The 21,630-nt window shown below is 32.6% G+C and overlaps 4 protein-coding genes across 4 annotated transcripts; 1 reads left to right on the forward strand and 3 right to left on the reverse strand.

The window, feature by feature from the left end:
* Positions 1-140: 140 nt before the first annotated feature.
* LOC139890588 (protein PHOX1-like) lies at positions 141-3,862 on the reverse strand. The gene is made up of 3 exons (XM_071873476.1): positions 1,640-3,862; positions 1,294-1,515; positions 141-434 (listed from the first exon to the last, which is right to left on the reverse strand). Exons 1-2 carry the CDS (start codon positions 3,459-3,461, stop codon positions 1,367-1,369), a joined length of 1,971 nt encoding a protein of 656 aa, XP_071729577.1. The 5' UTR covers positions 3,462-3,862; the 3' UTR covers positions 141-434; positions 1,294-1,366.
* An 8,362-nt stretch (positions 3,863-12,224) lies between these two features.
* Positions 12,225-15,863, forward strand: LOC139890589 (protein OS-9 homolog). The gene is made up of 8 exons (XM_071873477.1): positions 12,225-12,403; positions 13,115-13,188; positions 13,657-13,860; positions 14,075-14,146; positions 14,528-14,643; positions 15,011-15,077; positions 15,166-15,272; positions 15,368-15,863. The coding sequence occupies exons 1-8, from the start codon at positions 12,310-12,312 to the stop codon at positions 15,543-15,545; spliced, it is 912 nt and encodes a 303-aa protein (XP_071729578.1). The 5' UTR covers positions 12,225-12,309; the 3' UTR covers positions 15,546-15,863.
* Positions 15,864-16,079: 216 nt separating this feature from the next.
* LOC139890590 (calcium uptake protein, mitochondrial-like) lies at positions 16,080-18,949 on the reverse strand. Its single transcript, XM_071873478.1, has 6 exons — positions 17,898-18,949; positions 17,511-17,734; positions 17,347-17,430; positions 17,051-17,264; positions 16,515-16,811; positions 16,080-16,428 (listed from the first exon to the last, which is right to left on the reverse strand). Exons 1-6 carry the CDS (start codon positions 18,288-18,290, stop codon positions 16,210-16,212), a joined length of 1,431 nt encoding a protein of 476 aa, XP_071729579.1. The 5' UTR covers positions 18,291-18,949; the 3' UTR covers positions 16,080-16,209.
* A 1,884-nt stretch (positions 18,950-20,833) lies between these two features.
* On the reverse strand, positions 20,834-21,181 carry LOC139887634 (uncharacterized). The gene has a single exon (XM_071870707.1). It carries the CDS (start codon positions 21,179-21,181, stop codon positions 20,834-20,836), a length of 348 nt encoding a protein of 115 aa, XP_071726808.1.
* Between the last annotated feature and the right edge of the window lie 449 nt (positions 21,182-21,630).

Consider the following 21,630-nt stretch of genomic DNA (forward strand, 5'->3'; position numbering starts at 1 on the left):
GTTTCTTCTTAAAGTGACATTGCGCAGTGCGTATGCATTCTGGCCGAGTTTGAATTGAATCTGTTTTATCGAACTCGGCTTTATTACCTCACATTCAGATGTGGACAGTGGTGCATAGAAACAAATCAAATTAAGTTTTCAACAAATCCACATTCATTACATAATAATACACACCAAATGACTGTAATTTTCAAGCAAACAACACAAATACCTCTATGGACCCCTAAAAGTCTAAATCAAATACACTAAAAAATAATGTACTTTTGACTGCGTTTAAACTGTCGTAACTACACGCTGTATTATTAACTATAATTTTTTTCGTGATTATTACAACTCACCTGTAAAACATATCCAATGTAGTGCCTTGTAAGCATCTACATGTCTAGTGCTAATTTTCAAGCAGCAAACTTATAAAAGTGCATGTGACTGACTCCCTGCAAAAAAAAAAAAAAAAACATCTTATCAAGATGAGCATTGAATATCATTTGAGGACATAATTGTCTTTTACTGAGGACAAATTTAACTTTTTTACAAGCAAACAGAGTAACCATAAGTACATAATGGAACAAACTATACCATGGATACCTAAGTTACTAACAATCATTGTTCTTTTTCTTTGATATGTCATTTTCTATATGATGCAAGGACTGTTTGAGGGTCTAAGATGCTAAAAGATGTTGATGCGCAAAGACTATGTAACAAAGACATAAGGATCTAGCTACTAATTTACAATTAACTAATGTCTTAAAATCCCTTTTATGATGTGAGGGAGGTGTTTCTTCTTGACTATATCAAATACTATTAAACCATGTTTAACGACCACGAAATGCAAAATAGGTCCTTTAAGCTTTAGCACCCTTTACTGAAGCCAGATGTCATCAATGAGATCATCCATAATGGAAATCGTTGGAAAATTTAATGGCCATATGTAGTACAACAAAATAAAATTATTGGACCACAAGTGCAAATGTCTTAAATACCTTTCAATGATAACAAACTATAGAAATCTTGTGGACCAAATGAGTATCATCAATTATCAGATGATGAAGATGAGTAATAAAATGATTTTAGATGAAAGTTTTACCAAGAAAGTTTGTAACTTTCAAAACCCATAAAGGGTATTTCAACAATCCTTGTCTAACCTCTACCGATTAAGCGGTAGCTTAAATGAAACAAGAAATAATGCAAGTGATTAAGACACAATCCAGGATCAAATCTAATTTTCATACTACATCAAGATTCTTAAACAGCTAAGAAATATTTGTAAGAAATTAGATAGGTAATTGTACTTACAAAGCAGTGGATATGGACCAAAAAGTTCCATGTTTTGTTTTCTTGTATCAATCTGATCTTGATATGGCACAATTCATGCATGATCCAAGGCATAAAATAGTTTAGAAACTCGTCTTCGAAGCAATGGTTCTAATCTGAAAGAAGGAACACCACTTTGCCATCTTTTCACTTCATACATTTCATGCCATGCTTGTACTATCTCATCAATATCAAATCCTAACCCTAAAACGATACTCGTATAAAAATTAAAACTTGCTTTCAACATTCTTGAAATCACATGAAAAACTAACGTTGAAGGTTCATAACAATATAATTAGGATATGGAATGAAATTAGAATCGAATTACCTTCTGGTGCAGCATCACTGGAACAATGATTCTTTATAACCACAGCTATATCTGTATGCGAAACACCAGCAAGTTCAAATTTTTCAACCGCTATCTCCAAACACTCATGCCAAGAAGGAAGCCCGAGTTTATACTCCATACTCGATCTTTCATAAAGCATCGTACCCCACAAAACATTGATCAAAGAACTCATATTTGCCACTTGTTCTGCTCCTTCATCTTTCGAACCATCTTTTTTCTGCATAACCATTGATTCCTCCCACATTTTCATACCCTTTTCCATATTATCTTCTGCTTGATTATAAAGCTGAATAACCTGTGTGTAATCAAACTTTTCGAGGTCAACTTCTGTGCCAACTGCATAATACCAAGACAGTTTTGCCTGCTCAAATTCTTGATGCCCCAAAGCCAGATAAGCTTCATAGAAATCGGGTTTGACTTTTAGTGATTCTTTGTACATTTGACCAGCTTTCGAGTACTCAATTTGTGCCCATTCATATAACTCTTTAATGTGAGATATTAAAGATTCGCGTGAAGCGCCTTCTGTAAAGTAAGCTCTTTTTCTTGCTCGTGAAATATGAACGTTTCCACAATTAAACAAAGCCAAAGCTGACATTTCTTGAAATTTATCAGCTGCATTCGTAAACAATTCTTGAGCTTCTTCACTTGTTACTGTATCTTCCATAGCTTCAGTGTACAGTTTCATACCAATCTCATGAAGATCCAAATAATCATCCGAATTAAACCCGACATAATTCTTGAAAAGTTGTGCAAATTCAAGAATCCAATCATCAATGCAAGATGAAGAATTCAAAAGTTTCCGTTTCTGTTGTTGCCTTCTAACACGGTCAAAAAACGGATCTTGCTCAGGGTTGACTTCTACGATATATAATTTGACCGACCCATTTTGAGCAGAAGCTGATTCAGCCCATCTTAGCTCTTCATTTGTAGTAACCGTAACCATATCACCCTCTTGATCTTGATATTTGATTAAAACGGCCCGTGAAAGTGGGAACCTATCAAATATAACTTCTCTTAATTCTAAAACATCACAATTAAATGGGATTTTTGCCCATCTTATATCATCCCCATATATCAACTTTATGCTCCTTTTATTCACATTTTCTTTGCTATAAACACTTATTTTTTCCTCAACAACCAGCTTATCTTCAGTTTCTTTTTCCCCATTTACAGACTCGAATTCAATCTTTTCACACTCGTCATCCTTTTTCTCAACTTTTTCCTCAGCAGATTTCTTGACTTTCTTCTTATCTTCACTCAAATCTTTCTTTTTATCAACATATTCATGTTTCTTGCTTTTCTTTTTTTGTGTCTTATCTTTTACAGACTTTTGTTGATCAAGAACCTGCAGAGCTGCAGTCTCTTCACTTATCTTACCACCGTTGTCCGTCACCGTGGCATCAGTTGACTTTTCATTAGTCAACTTTCCCCCCATCAGTGACTTCACTCTATCGAAAATCTCCAACGCCATGAGATTCTTAGGCTCCATATCTAAAACGACACTAACATCTTTCAAAGCCAAATCTAGCCTATTTAAGGCCTCATAGCACCGAGCTCGTTTCAAAAGTGCTTTGCTATACTTTGGTGTGACTTCAAGAGCCAAATTGCAAGCGTGAATAGCCCTAGGGAAATCAGTAATGCCCATTTGCATATAGCATGCTGCAATACTACTATGAAGATACGAGAGATTTATATGGTTTTTCGGAAGCAAGTTTATCGCTTTTTCATATTTTAATATCGCACCTTCGTAATCTTTCCTTTGAAACAACTTATTACCCTCATCTTTGTGCTCTTGTGCCATTGAAATGAAAACTTCAGTATCGCTATCATACACTTTTCGAGTACTACTATCTACCAGTTTTGATCCTCCATTTGTCTTATTTTTTCCTGATTTTTCCCCATTGTAGAAATGATAATAGATTTCGTTCACTCTTACAGCTTTTAAATAATGTAGAGCTATAAAGAGCTTAAAGAATCAAAGTTTCCAAGAAATATCAATCTTGCTTGAAAGTTTTAGGCTTTTTCAAGACTCAAGATTGAACTCAAGAAATGCTATAAATCCCAAATTGAATCAAGTGATAATCAATCAATTTGAAAGAAACCTAAAAGACCAATCTACCTTAGATTATAGATCAATCCTACAAATAAATTACACACACAAACACTTTCAATGTGTGAAAACTTCAAAGAACTACAAACTTATTCCTGAAATTAACCAATTCAGAACAAAACCAAAACCCCCCTTCTATTATTTACTTACAATCCAAATTTCACACAGAACACCTTTGCAGTGTGAAGATTATAATTTTAACAGCTAAAAACCAAATATGGTCTAATAGTTATGTTACAAAAGAAGCTGAAACTGAAATCACAACTTGTTTTTTTCTTCCTCTTTCTCAACTATCAAATTGATATTCCATGAAATAATATTATTTAGAAAAAAGGGGCAAATAAAAAGCAGAGATGATGATTCTTATGCAACTACAAGTCAAAAACTTTCTTGTAAATTACAAAGTTTGAAACTTTTGTCATGAAAACTGTGAAAAAATCAAAGAGAATTAAATAGAATCAAGAAACTTATCTGAGGTGGAATAAAAATGTGATCTTGAAAAAACATCAAAGTTTGCAAGAAACAGAGAGGAGAGTTTAAGCATGTATGCAATATATTCTTTTTGGGTATCAATACTTGTGTGTGTGAAGGACAAGGTGGTTTTTACTGTTTATTCTTAATTGTTCTGATTTAATTTTCTTTAATAAAGGTTTGCAGATTAGTGACGTAACAACTAACCTTGTTTGCAAGAGACAGAAAAGAAAAAAAGTATTCTAAGAATTTATTTATTTATTTATTAAAAATTGGGGAGAAAAATACTGAAAAATCTTAGAAACAAATATGTGTTGTGGCAGGGGTCCCATATTCTTCCGTGAACTCCAAGATTGCCGGGTCCTTTTTTTTTTCGTTTTTATTTATTTTGTTTTACTAGGTTTTAAAGATAAAAAAAAAAAAAATACAAGAATTCACATAGAAACGTAGAAACAAAGACATCTTTAAAAAGAAAACGTCAATAATCGGGAGATACAAATACAGAGGACGAGACGAGACTCGCAACCGAATAACAAACCTAGATAAACAAAAAAACAACTACACAAGCCAAACCGCTAGAACTGATCCCAAGAAACAACAAACATACAAGTAACCAAATAACGCAACAAACTAAAAAAAGATAAAGACATAGATGACGACAAACTATAGAGCAACATTTTTTAAGTTACTGATGACCTTGTCCCGTCGAAAACCTTGCACCCCCACCCCCAGTTCTCGAACTTAAAATAAATAACGTTAGATGATCCTTCACCAACAAAAGTAGCGATAAGGGAATACCCGCCCCACGATCCTCACTGACATTCCCTCAATTTTCTTAACAGTCTTTTAAATTGCACCTCCTATTTCCAAATCATCAACGTTGGCGTGCAAAGCCAACGAGCTCGACATGCCCTTCTTAGTAGCCTTAATGTTCGATCCCGGTTTCAGTTCACTAGTATCCTTCGCTTTCCCTTTTTATAAAACAGTAACAAGTGCTACAAACCTTCACATGAATTATCAAAGCATGCACAATACTCTCTCCCGCTATTCTCGCTATTAGGGGTGTGCGTGGTACAGTTCTGGACCAAACTTGTTCGGTTCGGTTCCGTCCCGAATCCCAATTTGAAGCAAAAACATGGACCGAGGACCGGACCAAATATTATCGGTTCGGTTCGGTACGGTTCGGGTATTTTTAGTGTTTTTTTGGGTTTTGGTCCGGTTCGGTTCGGTCCGGACCGAAGACCGAAAATTCGTAAAATTATGGACCAAAGACCGGACCGAAAAAGCTCGGTTATGTTCGAAATCGGTTCGGTCCGGTACGGTCTTCGGTTCTTCCCGTACCATGCACACCTCTACTCGCTATTAAGATTGAAAACCGGCTCATTCATCCTTTCAACTCAATTAGGCATAAAATCGGCTACAAAAATCTTCTTCTTTTGATGGTTGGATTTTGAATCCTATTTGTTATCATTATTGTTATGAAGTATTCTTAATGTAAATATATGTAGCTTTTCTTAAAAGAAACATTAAATTCATTATAATTATAAGTATAAGAGTGCTCGGTGCCGCCTGTCGGACGTAGTGTAACGACCCGGAAATTTCTGACCAAATTTAAACCTTAAACTCTATATGTTTCCAACACGATAAGCAAAAACCTTAATATTGAGTCTAGAAAATCTGAAATCTATATTCGGATAATCAGTTACCCTTTGACTATGCCCGACGATTCACGAACATTGTGTGAAAATAAAAATAAAAATATATATATATATATATATATATATATATATATATATATATATATATATATATATATATATATATATATGAATACTATACATAAGCAATATTATATCTGATGTAATCAATATATATATATATATATATATATATAAAATGTATAGATGATAAATATTTAATATATGTTATCATATAATATTAATAATTAAATTTATTTACAAGTTTGAATGTAATTTAATTTATATAAAATATGTATAAATATGTTAATTATGATATGTACAAATATTATCAATATTATTAATGTTATTATTATTTCTATTTCTATTATTATTATTATTATTATTATTATTATTAATATCGTTAGTTTCACTATCATTATTAAAATTAGTATTTAATATCAATGTCTGTATAACAAATATTAATTATGTTTCCAATACTGATAAATATAAATATAATCATATATATATATATACATATATATAATTAAGAATATATAATCAGATATACAAATAGTTATATAAAATCAAATATACATAAATTCATATATACCTTTATATATAGTAAAAAAATAAAAATAAATAAATAAATATGCGATTAAATATATATATCGATACATATACAACAAATTATATAATTCAGTTAACTATTTATATAAATATTAGATATTTATATATATAAACATTAAGATTAATTAAAAAATTTTATAAATATAAATACTGTATTATTACCCATAGTTATTTATCTGTTTTTTTTTTTTCTGTTACGTCCGTGATCAATAATTAACAATATCACTAAAATACAAACTAGAATGCTGTTCCAATTGATTGAATTAATCTTCTATTTAACGTCATCTAGGCAGTAGTGGTTGTAAAACCGAAATCAAAACAGACAGATAAAACCGGCACTTTCATTCTCTGTATTTCCAACTTTTTTAACCAAAACTAAAAATTGATTCAATTGTAAAAATCTAATATTGCAGTTTTGTTAGGAATGGTTTAGTGAAACTATCTACAAATTTTCCAGTTTCAATTCTTGGTTTCGAATTCGAATTGACGAGTCGGAGGTTCGTATCAAAAAAAAAAAAAAAAAAAAAAAAAACGGTTTGTTTTTGGTAAAATTCGAAGTGGTTCTGTTGATTCAAGTTCAATTGATGATTACAAAAGATTCTAGATGTGATTTGAAACTTAACTTGTGTTATAACTTTTGTCTAAAACCCTCTTAATCTCAAAATCGTGATTTGTTTTTCTTGTGTACTCGTCGACAGCAGAAGGACTGCCTTCTATACTATTTTTTTTTTTGTTGTTGTTTTGTTAATTAAATACAAGTCTTTATATATATTCGCGAGTTTATTTTTGATATCTAAAATAAGTCGGAGTGTATAGTATTGAATTGGATTTGGGGTTCTGTCAAATGGGAAGCATGAAGAAGATGAATACCAAATAACAGTTAAAACGAGTTATAAATATATCGGATGTATAACAAATCAGAAAAACAATAGCAGACGAGTGGTAGAGGGTGATGTCGGGAAACCAAGTGGCCTGGGTTCGAGTCTCTTAAGGGGCAGTAGCTCTTTTTTTTTTAAATCTATTTTTCCTAAAGGTAGTTTCTTTTATTTAGTTTTTATTGTTATTAATATCATTTATAATTATTAACATGTAACATCACTAAATATCTTTAGGATTATCATTATAATTACAATAGTTATTATTATTATTATTATTGTTATTATTATTAAAAATTAAAAGAACCATTATTTTAGAAAACATCATTCTTTTTAAACTTTCCAATTTCATTAAAATTTATTCGTATTATATAACCATTATTGCTAAAACTACTTTTTATTTAAAATTTCTTTATCGTTGTTATTATTATATTCTTATAACAAATATTTTGTACTTATACAAAAATTTTATCAACATTACCTATAATTATATATTAAGAATATTAACATTTATATTATGTATATACAAAATGAATATATATATATATATAACATGTAAATTTAAGATATAAAACATATTAGAATTCTGTACAAAATATATATAAACTACAACACTAAAAATATAAATATTATATAGTTAACAGATAGAATTATTTGATGTTCATTAAATGTTTTAATGTATAAAACTGATATAGGTTCGTGAATCCGAGGCCAACCCTATACTTGATCAATGATGTTATATGTATTTTTACTACAAAATACAGTATGGTGAGTATATAGTCCCTTTTAAACTCTAAATATTTTTGGGCTGAGAATACATGCGCTGCTTTTATAAATAATTTACATTATGGACACAAGTGATCAAAAATAAATTCTACGTTGAGTTGTACCATGGCATATCTCTTTATACTTGGTAGCTAATATTTACGTGAGGAGCGTAAACGCGAATCCTGTTGATAGATCTATCGGGCCTGACAACCCCAACCGGGCTGGACGACCAGTTTTTAACGGTTGCACAGTACTTCGTTTCGTTACTACACTTGGTATGGTGTAGGGTTTATTTAAGAATATGCTGCTGTAATTTAAATGTTAAGTATGGTTACCAAGTGCTCAACGACTTTTCATACACGAGGAGTGTATTATGTATGTATATGAAATATTGTGGTCCATAGTTATAACGCTGCTAGCAACAAACCTATATATCTCACCAACTTTATGTTGACTTTTTAGAGCATGTTTATTCTCAGGTACGAATTAAGTCTTCCGCTGTGCATTTGCTCATGTTAAGAACATTACTTGGAGTCGATCATCGCAATGGAACCAAATGTTGAAGATTTCGTCCAGATGGATAAGGACGGGTCCTCACACGTAGCATCGACGTCGGTTCAACATTTTCCGCGTAGAAGTCGAGCTAAAGACATCGAAATGTGCCGTTGAAGTGAGATCAAATTTAAAATTATTACTGTTATCTTCTTTTTCTTTTTTTTTTTCCGTTATTACATATTTCAATTGCAGGAGAAAAAGAAGGTGAAGAATTCAGTTGCGGGAGAAAAAAGGAGATGAAGGTGAAAAAAAAGACTAAGGAAGAGGGATGAAAATTAGGTTTTAAATGATCAAAGATTATTAGGCTAAAATTTTAAGTTATATGGGTTAAAAACATTGACCATTTCTTTTTAAATGGCAGCTTTTTTTATTCTTAAAAATGAATGGGCTAAATTTAATTTGGTTTATATAAAATTTGTTTTATAAGAATTCTTTAATTAATAAAAAAAGAAATAAATAATTAATAAAAAAGTAATATTTTTTTATCTAAAACGGTGAAAACTAACACTGAAAACTTTTTCAGTGTCTGTCTAGTCATCGCGCAGTCATCATCAGTAAAACACTGCAAGACGCTGACACTTAATGCTCTAAGTAAACTAGTAATAATACGCATTAAAAAATAATTAACTGGAAAATCATCGAGAAAATGAAAACAATATTTATAAATTTTAAATTACTATAAAAGTCTCACAAGGTCGCAAGTTTGGGACTTTAGGGCATAAATTGTGATGATAAATTATATTCGATGGTTCAGATTTAAGATATGTGTTTTTGTGAATAATTAGTAGTGTGATAGTGTCTTCTTATACTACTGTAATATTCAATCACATTTTTCTCATAAGAGAATATACAGTGGCGGAGCTTGAACGTTACGGTTGAAGGAGCTAAATGTTTTCTAATGTGTGATATGTTTTTTTTAGCAAGAAAAAACACTAATTTTAGTGGACAAAGTTGCATATTTTATACGCATTTTAAATGACAATATCAATTCTAATTGTACATCATTTAAGTTATCTTTTTAAACTTTAGTTTTAAACTTGATTTCAAGGTAAAAATGTCCAAAAGATATGAAACAATGAAGTAGATTCTTGATGAAAATAAATTTTGCGCGTCTTCACCATTTTCGTCATATCTTCTTAATACGGACTCTGATTTACTTGATTCAAAAGCCTAAACGTCCGTAACTCAAAGGGCTACAAAATACCATTACTTACTGAAATTTTTGAAGGGGCGAGGGCCCCCTCCTGCCCCTATAAAGCTCCGCCCATGAGAATATATAAGGTTAATTTTAATAAATTTAGGTGGTAATAATAATAGTTACTCCCACTCCTATATGAGAACACTGTCACTAAATATTTCCTTACCCTAATTATCATGTAACGGTGATAGTACTTTTAAATTTTTTTGACTTATTTTATGTAACCTTTATGATGATTATAAGAGTGATCGTTATACCAAAAAAGGCTAAAATTATGATATTTAAAATTATGATTGTTATAAATTTGCATGTGGTTATTAATGATGGTTAAAGTACATACTAATGGTAACTTTACTTAATTACTTCATGTTAGTTTTTTCATGCATTTCATTTTTTCATTATAAAAATGACCATGACATGTAACTTATATTTAATAGTTTAATTTAGTTGAAGAAAGTTGTTACTCCGTATTACGATGATAAAGAGAATGTGGTGTAAAACATAAAGTATTGTGGGGTGGTAACCGGATAGCACGTTATCTTATTTAAACCACACGTAACATGTGACCCTACATTTAAAGCTAAACACAATCTCACCTAATATCAATTGCCAATACCGTTACAACACCTAACGACGAATTCGTCATATTCCGTTAGTCAAAGTCAAGACTATATTTGCAAATGTGCTTAACTCAACCTACAAGTCACCTCCCAACTCCCATTAAACAATCTTCTTACTCTAATATTTTCTTAATATTTAAGTTTTCTATATTTGTTATAGTTTTTGGTTCGATTTAAATGATTTGTGGCCTTATCTAATTTATAGATATTGCATTGGAAGTAACCTAATATTTGGACAAGTAATCACAGGTTTTAATCGACTATGTTATGATCCCCATGTATTTTGGATGTTGAAATAAACACCTAAATGTGATTAATAAACGATCAAATAGAGAAGATATTCCATATTGAATTTTCGAGAAACGAAGGCTATCTGGTTATTTTTCTTTTGATGTATTTAGTATGATCGGCTTATTTCGTGATCGTTTATGACCTTTTTACTTTGTCAAAAACGTCAGAAAGACTACCTTGTTTCTCTCAAAATATCAGAACCACAGTCAATTAATTATCTTAAGATAGTTAACATGATTAACATACTCTGCTAAATCTGTATCATCTAAATTACTATTCTTGTTAACCTCTTATTTAATCATAAATAATTAGTTTTGAAGATTATTATTTATTTTATTTTATTTTGAAAGATAAACTTATACACCCTATATGAGTTTTTTCACAAGTATACACAGATGTTTACCTTTTAATAAAGTTGAATCTATAATCTCTTGGTTTGAAATGTTACTGATGGATCATTGCCCATTTGTTAATCATATATTAAACCATCATTTATCTTCTCATTCTGTTAGATGGACCGATTGGTTATGAAGCCTGATGTAATTTTTTTTCTCGCTGGCTCCTTGTTAGAGAGGTGTATTTGTTTTCTCATATTTTTATTTAATAAAATTCTTTTTGCTGGTAAAAAAAATTCATTTAAATTAAAAAAAAATGCATTTAAATTAAAAAAAAAAAAATTCTATTTCTAGTACTATCAAATCAAATTTATCTTAAATAATACAGTATAGTAATTGAGTAATGGGCTAAACGTTCAAATTTTGTATAAAGCCTATTAGCCGAATATTTTTTGGCCTATAGCTTCCGTAACCATTTATGTAATCAAAGCCCCGGCTAAGACCATTCGTAACGGTAGGGGGCGTGGGTTGGGGGCGTGAGTTGCTTTTTGATGACTAGAACATTTGAGTTGTTTTTGTGGAGTAGTGGTTGTGTGAGTTTTTGATGTAGGTTGTGAGTATTGTGATGAGGTGTTAAAATATAATTGGGTTAAATATTAAAAAGGGGTATAAAATAATATTTTAAATTAATAAAAAAGAAAAGAAAAAAATGTTGCCCAATCGAATCCTCCCACCCGCGTCTCCTCCTCCCGTCGCCATCCCACGCACCACCCCCACGCCCCCACCGCCGCCCCCCTGCCACGCCCCGCTACCTCCTTCCTCCCCGCGTGGCCGGTTGCCACATCACCCCTCACGGCGTGGCTCCACTCCCGTTACAAGTCGTCTAATAGTTTCTACCAACTTTAATTTAATGACATGGCACTTTTTGATTGGTCCGATGATTTAATTCAAGAACTTTCATTTTTTACCTTCTAGTACTACATTTTGACACTTAACCCCTCCTTCGATTACAAGATCAAATCAATCAATTTTCCATAAATTACTCCCCAAAGAAAAAACCTAGAAATTTGTGTACATGTTGTTGGTGAATAGCAGTAAATTACACAGTTGTAGGTAAACTATGGGTTCGAATTTGATGCGAATATTGCTACTATTAATAATCGGTTTGTTCAGTTTCAATGTCTTAGCCGATCAGATCTTTCCAACTCATTCAGGTATTTATCTGCAAATACTCCATAAATTAGGTTTTACATGTGCTATTAAAATTAGTCATATTTGATGAAATTATTTGGATTATTCAACTGGATACTTGTTAATTTTGTGCATACGTTATCAAAATTAAGCACTTAGGTTGAATGGGACACATGATTTTGGGTTGATGTTAAACTTCTTGGATGTTAAATTGACTATTTTCCGTTATTTGTTGGACCTCTTTTGGGTGATAGTTGGTTTAGGTGAATGTAGTGATTGAATTAATGAAGCTTATATAATGTGTAAGGTCAGAAAGATGTAAGCTTTTACCATTTTAGTATGAAATAGGTGATGTTTACAGTTGGCTAATGTCTAAGTTGATAGCATTTTTCCAGTGAGATGGATGATGTTTACGATTAGCTACTTGCGTTCAGCTCCTAGGTTTTATTGTTTACTAATTGGCAGTTCATATATGGTAGGCAGATAATTATGATTGAAAACAGTCTGCAACGATATTTCCTACAAGTTTTTGGTATAGTACAGGTCCTATTGATTTTGACCATAAAACGCGTTTACTTTGCGATCGAGAAGACGGAGAATTGAAAAGGAAAGAATATGATATAATTGAAGTGGATCATGGTTGACTATATATAATACTCTGTAACGAGTGCTTAACATCTTGTTTTAGATACTTGATATGCAAATTTATTTATTTATATATGGTAAAATGTCAGGTGGCTTAAGTCGCAGCTCTCGTGAACCAAAATATGATATTGAGTTTCACACAGAAGATTCACCATTTTTCCCTGTAAGTCTGCGTGTGAAACCTTACACAGTCTAGTGTCAAAAAAGTGTGTCTTCATACATAATATCTAGAGGTGGCAAATTCCGCTCCTTTCTTGTGAATGGGTCAATGGGTCAGTTTGGGTTGTGTTATATCTCAAAAAGGTAAAAAAGGAAGTAAAGAAAGTTAGCTAAGGGAAACGAACGAACAGCTTCGAAATGGTGAATGGGTTAAATTCTTTGAAAGTTCTAATGCGTACAATCACCTGAACTGATTTGTTCACAGATTTAGATTATTACTGTAATAATATTGTCTTTGCGTTCATAATTTATCCTTTAGATATTTATAGAAGAGAGGCAAAAAGGTATATTGCTGGTCAACCCAATGAGCTAACCCATTTAAACCTACTCTAAACTGACCCATTTTGTAACCTACCACATCTGCCAATATGGCCACCCATGATAAGATATTATTGATATTTGTTTGTTGTAGGATGATGATCAAGAGTCTGTGGTCATGCCTAAGAAGAACGGAGATAAGTTTATATGCTACCTGCCTAAAGTTGAGAAAAACAAGAGTGGGAAGCCGTCCATACAAGAAAACACGACGAGCTTAATTTTGGAAACTGAAAAACCCTTCAAGTTGAAGACACCAGATGAACTACTTGAAGCACTTAAAGATCGTTGCTTTATCAGGGTTTGAACTCTCATTATATCAAATAATATCATGAAATGGCCTGCCATAATTATGCTTGTTACATTCATTTTATACTTTGAAGTTTTTTGTTTTGTGAATCCTATTTATGTTATATTAGGAGAAAATTAGTATCCAAGGATTAGTTACTATTGCTGTTGTGTAGGAAAAAATTGGAAAAAATCAATTCTACTTATTTTCATGTATGTTTTTGCAGCAAGAGGGCTGGTGGTCATATGAATTTTGTTATCACAAGAAGCTACGTCAAATTCACGTGGAGAACGATAAGGTATGAATTTAGGTGTAAAAATTTCAGAGGTGGGAAAATGGGCGATTAACGACACTTTTATGGTTCAAAGTGGACTGGGTCAGGTTGTGTTGATGTAAAACACTTATTCTACAGATATATGCAGTGTCTCAAGTTGTTTGCAGCATTTTATACTTTTTGTAGTAATCCCTTGTATTGATAGAATTATTCACGAAGTTTTATCCGTTAAACGTACATATTGGGTGTCGATTAGTTTGGCTGTTTCCTTCAAAACTCATTAGTTTTGATTTGACTCGTTTGAACCATTAGATATAAAACATAACCCTAAATGACTCATAATTCGACACTTCTTACAAGATTAATAGTTTTCTGGGCTGTTTATGATCTTCTCCCCCTCTTCAGGTTGTTCAAGAGTTTGTATTGGGTGAATATGATGCTGAAGCTACAGTTTCTTACAACCGTAACCTATCTGATATTTCAACATTGAAAGATCCTCGCTCGAAAGATGCATCGCAAAGGTATTTGCATCTCAAATTGGATCACGCTCAATAGATTCTATAGCAAAATTGTCAAGGAGGCTAATGGGTGAATACCGATTGGGTAGGGCTAACTATGCAACACATTTCATCAGTCTTTAAAAAAAAAAAAAATTGTTTTATAAAGGTTATATTTATCAAATATGATTGCAGACCTGTTTTCTTTATGGGTAAGTCTATAAGTTTTGCCACGTAACTAATTAAATACTCGTATAAATATAATCCAAATAGACTGGTTTCCAAAATGTGTTGTTTCTAATAGACTTGTATATACAGAAGGTCGGAATTAGAATACTTACTTGTGAATATTTATCTTTTTTATTTAATTATATGATGATGGTACATGTAGGTATCATGCTCATCAATACAAAAATGGAACTACTTGTGATCTAACAAACGAGCCTCGAGAAACTGAGGTATGATGCACTCTAAATGCTTTTTACTAGTTCATAAAATTTCACATTTCCCTTTTTTTTTTCATTTGTTTGTTCGCATAAATTGCAGGTGCGATTTGTGTGTTCAGAACCTAGAGCTATGATTAGCTCCATCACCGAGTTATCAACATGCAAATATGCCCTCACAATTCAAACCCCAACACTTTGCAAACACCCGTAACTGCCCTACCTCCTCTACTTTCTTATTTATGTAACCCTATTTCTTATTATATTTATATCTGTGATAATAATAATCACTTGTCATCGTGCAGATTGTTCCAAGAAGAAAGGCCAGTTTGGTATACAGTAAACTGTAACCCGCTCCCAAAAGATTATATACAACCAAAAGTGGAAGATGACAATATAAATGAACACAAGAAGATTGCTATGATAACTGATAAAGAAACTTCATCATCGTCGACTCATCATCCAGAAGAATACGCTACATAAGGATGTATGCACATTGCACACCCTTTTTGGATCAAGTTAAACATAAAGATTTGTTGGTTGTGCCCTAATAGTTTTATGACTTATAGCCATTATGAGGTATTTAGAGGTTTTACTGAGCTGTAGTAAACCTATAAAATCTGATGCAAATGAATCTTACAGTGTAATTTTAGGATAAAAATGAGACTGAATTAAGCGGATAGTTCCCGTGTAGTCCCTGAACCTTTTTTGCATTGGTAGTCCTTTGAATTGTAATTTTTTGGGTGAATTGTCCATGCGTCACTTGTCCGTCAATGTTGCCGTTAAGGCGGGTTTGATTTTTATTTTGTGTGAAAAAGCTTGGGTGTGTGAAGATTGAAGAATAGTGGAGGAAGATGGAGTTTATGAAAGATAAAAGATTGTTTAACTCTCAATGGCAACTCACATGATCGGACTTGATGGAGAAATTTAACGGTGAATTGACTGAGAGACGATTTCTGCAAAAATACAAATCAAAGGACTACCGATATAAAACTTCGATAAAAAAAAAGTTGTCTTAAAATTGACAGTAACAGGCTAACAGCAACAATATTTAATAGTGAAATCTGATTACAAAATTCATCCACAATCTTAATGATCTACATACGGTTAATAGTAATTCAAGCTGTACATTTGTTCATATCAAAAACTAAAAAAGTATCCCAGTTGCAGCACAGCTGTTTTTCGAGCATTGCCACCAACATGAAAGTAAACCTAAAAGCCCCGTCTCTTTCGGTTGTAACTTATCCTCTTCCCGCCTCTGCAACACTCGTAAAAACTCCTCCCAACTTAATCTTCCATCACGATTCACATCGAATAAGTAGTATATTACATCAATCACGTTATCACTCAACGCAATCCCGCAAACCTGTCATCAACCAAATTATTCATTTATCAGTTTATTATCTAGTTAGGGCTGTTACATATGAATGGTGTTGATAATTGAAAATTCACCTGTTTAGTTGCTCTTTGGAAATCTTTTTTTGTAAGGAGCCCGTTTACTGTTCCGTAACTAAAGATGGCGAGTGACAGTGGTCTCAGTTGTGTTCGTAACTCTGCAAACTTTTTGAAGTCTTCAAATGTTATACGGATGTTACTGACGTTTGGTTCGTCGTTTAGTTGGTCTACACGATCAAGAAACTTGTTGACGTCTCCCATATCAGCAGATGCTACCATAGATAACGCAAAGTCTCTAGCAGATATCGTCCCTCTTGACTTGTAGTCGTAATGTGCAAATTCAAGTGCCAATATCTGCAGATCAGAGAAACATTTCATTGTATTAGTGACAGTGGTTATTTCAACCCATTTACCTATTAATGTGTCGATTTGGGTCATATTACATCGCTAGAGGGTCAAAAGAATAAATTTGAGAAAGACACAATCAGATAGACTAGAAAACTGGTCATTTGTATTTCAGATGAATTCTAATGACCCGTTTCAATCACAACTGCCCATTTTGACCCGTTATCCAACCCAAGTTTACAGCTGACCTCGTTATGCAAGTCCTTCAAGAATTGGTTGAACTTGTCGTGAGCAAGGGACAAGTTTCCATCTTTTCCAAAAAAATACTCGAGAAGGCCATCGTTTTCAATGGGCGTTGAAACTTTAAGCCCGATACGCGGCCCTTCCTTAAGTCTTGATCCTTGTCGATGTTGAGACCGCATCAACGCCATTACTTTCGTGAACTCCTCTTTATCGATTTTTCTGTTCATAACCTCAAATGTGATCACATTAAACTATCGATTCGAGTTTTTAAAACATTACTATAAAATTGATGCAAACTTACCCGTTGTTATCTAAATCGAACATCTTAAATGCTATAGAGAAGCTTGATTCTGGAATGCTTAGTAGTGTAATGAAAAATATATACCTGTATCCACAATTTCAAATCAATATGGCATCCCCAAACAATTACAATTAACAATTAACAAATTGATTTCAAATACTTACTCGGCGAATGAGATAAGACCATCGTTATTGGTATCGAAAAGCATGAAGAATTTTGAAGGAGGACAATGTAATTCAGTAGCTACCCGATCGCCTTTCAAGCTTCCCCCACGAACACGAGCAGCTTCAGAAGGCGGAAACACGGGGACCACCGCCCTCATCAAGTCCGCCGGTGTCATAAATGATTCCCCGTCAGCAGATCGATGAGATGCAAAATACTCGAACACCTAAAATCGCACGCTTGGGTCAAAGAATCTCATTTCAAGGCAAAATAAAGTTTATGAACATAACAGTGTCGAGGTAACCCTCCAATCAAGAGGTTGTCGGTTCAAGTCCAGTAGGGGACTATTGTAAATATTAATGAGAAATATGTCTATATGAAAAAAGTACCTTTTCAGGAGAACTTTGCATTCGTATCCGTTTCTCGTATTTGAAAAAAACTTTTCTCCTGTACGATTCAGGAACGATATAAATCGGTTTACTCTCCGATTCCATAGGTTCATAACGAGATTCCGCATAAGCAAAATGTGAATTTGGTTGATCAGATGCATAATTAAAGTAACAAATTCCAAAGCTTAATCCAACAACAACAATCCCAGACGTTAGTGATTCAATAAGTGATTCATCCTTATTACAACAATCGAAACGAGACCTCGATCCAACGCTCAATTTCGAGGATAATGAGGACGAAATATTGTGGTTACCATGGATTCGAGTGGGGAGAGCTCGAAAAGTGGTGTAATACGACGGTTTTCTTCTAAAGATTCTGGAAAAATAATGCATAGTAACGTAAAAAGTTGATCGGTTTGGATGAGTAGATTGTAAAAAAAAAAAAAAAAACGTAAGAATTGATGGTATTTATGTTTGGATAAGCGAGTTGTGGTTGAAAGCAAATATCTGAGCGGGAAAAATGGATGTTCATTACTGACCGTGATTTGTTCAATCGGGTAGTTAAATCTGTTTGTTAGTTAATGGGCCTGGGGCATAGGAGCAAACTATCTTTTGGGCTTTTATTGATATTCATGTACCATGATAATTTGATTCGAAATTTTCTTTTTGATAAACGGATCATTATATTTGTACGAATTCTATACCATTGATTGAATGTGGATTTGATACATCATCATTATCATCAATTTATAACCCATGTCCATCTTGGGTTTTCCTCCGGGATATCATTCAGGATTCAAGCACGGTCCGCCTGCCTCTCAAAATGGTTTAAAGATCGGGTTCTCGCAATGCGATTCGAATCTCCTCCCGAAAATACGTGCGTGTGTGGTAAATGATCGCGAATGTGGTTAATACCCCTCTAAGTGATGCTGACTACTTGCCTTTAAAAAAAAGCATATACTAACAAATTTGAATTTTGTAACTAAAAAGATTTAACTGTCATTGTTTCAATTGATATAGTCATATACTACTACTAAACATAATATCGTGAGTATTTTTTTTTTTTTTTTTTTTTTTTTTTTTTTTTTTTTTTTTTTTTTTGAAAGGCAAGCCCCCCAAAGTGTAGCAAGTGAGGATTGAACTTGGGTCCCTTTGGAACTTTCCAAGCATCCTACCACCAAGCCATTGAAATGGTCTTTTACAAGGATTTGATAATAGTGGTTTATGTTAAGTATATAAGAAATAAGAATTAAATATAAGTTATTATTAAATTAAATGTGTTTACAAAAACATTCGTCGAGAGACATAGATCTAGGGGTGTTCAAAACCGGATATCCGAAAATTCGGATATCCGAATTTCGGATATCCGAAAATCCGGATAGTGGATTTGGTCATCCGATATCCGAATCCGAAATTTCGGATATCCGAAATTTCGGATTCGGATACCGGATTATCCGAATATCCGAATCATATATTGTTAACGAATTTTACTGGATCCAATACTTCAATGAACTGATTATTGTCTCAAATTCTCAATATGTTTTTCAATTTGCTACTCCATAATACAGAGTACTATTTTTCTATCACCACTTCGATATATCTTTGAGTGATAGAGGGTATGAATATAATTTTCAAACAGAGACAAAGTCATCTGTATTATTATATACGGAGTATAAGATCAAAGATCAAATTATAGATTGTTAAATACAAAATTGAGTTGCAAAAAAGTTCAAAAGCTGCAAGCATCATAAGAACAAATGAACAATCTTGAACATAAAAGAATAATATTTCCATGTCTCAAAAAGACAAAAGCACTACAAATCAGTAACAAAATTAATTGTAACAAATCCTGGAGTAACAAAATTAAACTTTAAATAAACAACTTGTTAAATCCGTAGTCATGGCTTAATTGAGTACGTCTCAAATTTGACAAATAAAACACATCGTAATATAGATCTAGATCTAGAGACCTTGAATTGATAAAGATTGCTTTGAATTAAAAATGATATGAGATGATTAGATACAGAGATGAAGATGCGATGCAGATTGAAGATGAAATCGCGTAAGAGATAAAGTCAAATATTGATCTATTACTTTTTGAAGTGAGTCGTAACTTGAGAGAAAGTAGAGTCCAATTCAATTGTAATTTGTCGAGTTGTCTATCACATTGCCTTTATCCCTTATAAAATATCTAAACATAAATTATAAATTTAAAATATAATTATTGAATAAAAGTGTAAAAATATTATTATTTATTAATATAAGTTTCGGATATCGGATATCCGAATATCCGAAAATTTTGAAAAGTTCTATCCGAAACCCGAATCCGAAAAATCGGATATCCGAAAATCCGGATATCCGATTTTTCGGATATTTTTCGGATCGGATACGCGGATATTCGGATTGCGGATTCGGATTCGGATATTATGAACACCCCTACATAGATCCTTTATATATGTAACCAGCCCACCATAATTTTCTATTTTCCCATTGACTTGTGTACCAGGCAACGGTTTAAAATTTTTCTCGTGACCCACAGATTTTATGACCCACTGATAAACCCGCGATTTAAAAAAAAAATTCAATTTAACTAATTGAAAAGGTTATAAAAGTTAAATTATTATTAAATATTAAATATTAAATACTTAATTCAAAAGGTTAAGTTATAAATAAACAATTAATATTTTAGGATTTACACTATTTAAACAAAAGTCAAACCAAAAGGTTGAAGGTTATAAGATTATATTTGTATTTTGCTCGCTAGGGACCCTGTTTTCTCAATAGTCTATTTACGTTCTCAAGAAAAACAATTTCACCAATCAAGTTTCATTTCAGGAAATACCTTAATTTGTTGACAGTATGCTGCACAATTAGGAAAGTCATCAAGACGAATAGTGAAAAATTGACGTTGAAGATAAAGTGCTTGAGAATTTTTGTTATCTTGAAAGATGTTTTGTAATCCTTGCATTTGCAGCAGTGGATTCGCCTTCAATTATTTGGTTCATTAGACCATTCGAGATAATAGTGTAAATCCATTGGAGAACAAGGACATCTAGGCTATACCAGAGTGCAGTTTTAGAGGTGGTTTCGTTAGTGGAAGAAGTGGTGGAAGAAGATGAATCAGCATCAGGTGTGATGATGTGATCAATAACATCATAAGCTTTGCAGTGTTGTTTGAAGAGGTGAGCCCAAGAATTATATTGTGATTTGTCGATGTCAAGGGTAATAGGGATTAGATTTTTGATATTTGAAATTGAGAGGGCAAGGTGAAATTTATCAGTCATGATTGTTGGTTTGTTTGTGAAGAAAAAAAGTAAGAAGAAGGGAATCGACAAAGATAGGTTTAGATGGAACAGAGGCTCGATACCATGATAGAGATTGGTTCTCAATGAGCTTTGCATTACAACGATGGTACATGGCTATGTTTGCCACAAAGCTTTTTGTATCTTTTTGGAGATTTTAGCTTTTAACTTTTATGAAAAAACTTCTATTTAGTAAAAAACTTCGTTTGGCTAAAAGTGCTTAAAGCTTTTAGTGGGATAGAAAAAGCTCCTAAAAGCTCTAGATTGAAACGCTATGTTAACTAACGTTTAGAAAAGATTAATAGCGTTTGCTGTTTAAATATCTTATATGCCCTTTCAGCAAATATAACCCACGTAAAACCAAATAGTTAGGAAAAGAGATATATTCAAACTTTCTTAGCCATTTAATATACACGTGTATGCATGTATGC

Source organism: Rutidosis leptorrhynchoides, chromosome 2, assembly GCF_046630445.1.
Source record: "Rutidosis leptorrhynchoides isolate AG116_Rl617_1_P2 chromosome 2, CSIRO_AGI_Rlap_v1, whole genome shotgun sequence".
Lineage (NCBI taxonomy): Eukaryota > Viridiplantae > Streptophyta > Magnoliopsida > Asterales > Asteraceae > Rutidosis > Rutidosis leptorrhynchoides.

Excerpts from the sequence above, each read along its gene's own strand:
- LOC139890589 (XM_071873477.1), top strand. The coding sequence starts at position 12,310 with ATGGGTTCGAATTTGATGCGAATATTGCTACTATTAATAATCGGTTTG. Across the intron at positions 14,147-14,527 it reads TTCACGTGGAGAACGATAAG|GTTGTTCAAGAGTTTGTATT; the intron begins GTATGAATTTAG and ends CCCCCTCTTCAG. Across the intron at positions 15,273-15,367 it reads CCAACACTTTGCAAACACCC|ATTGTTCCAAGAAGAAAGGC; the intron begins GTAACTGCCCTA and ends GTCATCGTGCAG.
- LOC139887634 (XM_071870707.1), bottom strand. The coding sequence starts at position 21,181 with ATGACTGATAAATTTCACCTTGCCCTCTCAATTTCAAATATCAAAAAT.
- LOC139890590 (XM_071873478.1), bottom strand. The coding sequence starts at position 18,290 with ATGCATTATTTTTCCAGAATCTTTAGAAGAAAACCGTCGTATTACACC. Across the intron at positions 17,431-17,510 it reads GGTCTTATCTCATTCGCCGA|GTATATATTTTTCATTACAC; the intron begins GTAAGTATTTGA and ends TTGTGGATACAG. Across the intron at positions 16,812-17,050 it reads TGAAGGACTTGCATAACGAG|ATATTGGCACTTGAATTTGC; the intron begins GTCAGCTGTAAA and ends TCTGATCTGCAG.
- LOC139890588 (XM_071873476.1), bottom strand. The coding sequence starts at position 3,461 with ATGGCACAAGAGCACAAAGATGAGGGTAATAAGTTGTTTCAAAGGAAA. Across the intron at positions 1,516-1,639 it reads CAGTGATGCTGCACCAGAAG|GGTTAGGATTTGATATTGAT; the intron begins GTAATTCGATTC and ends GTATCGTTTTAG.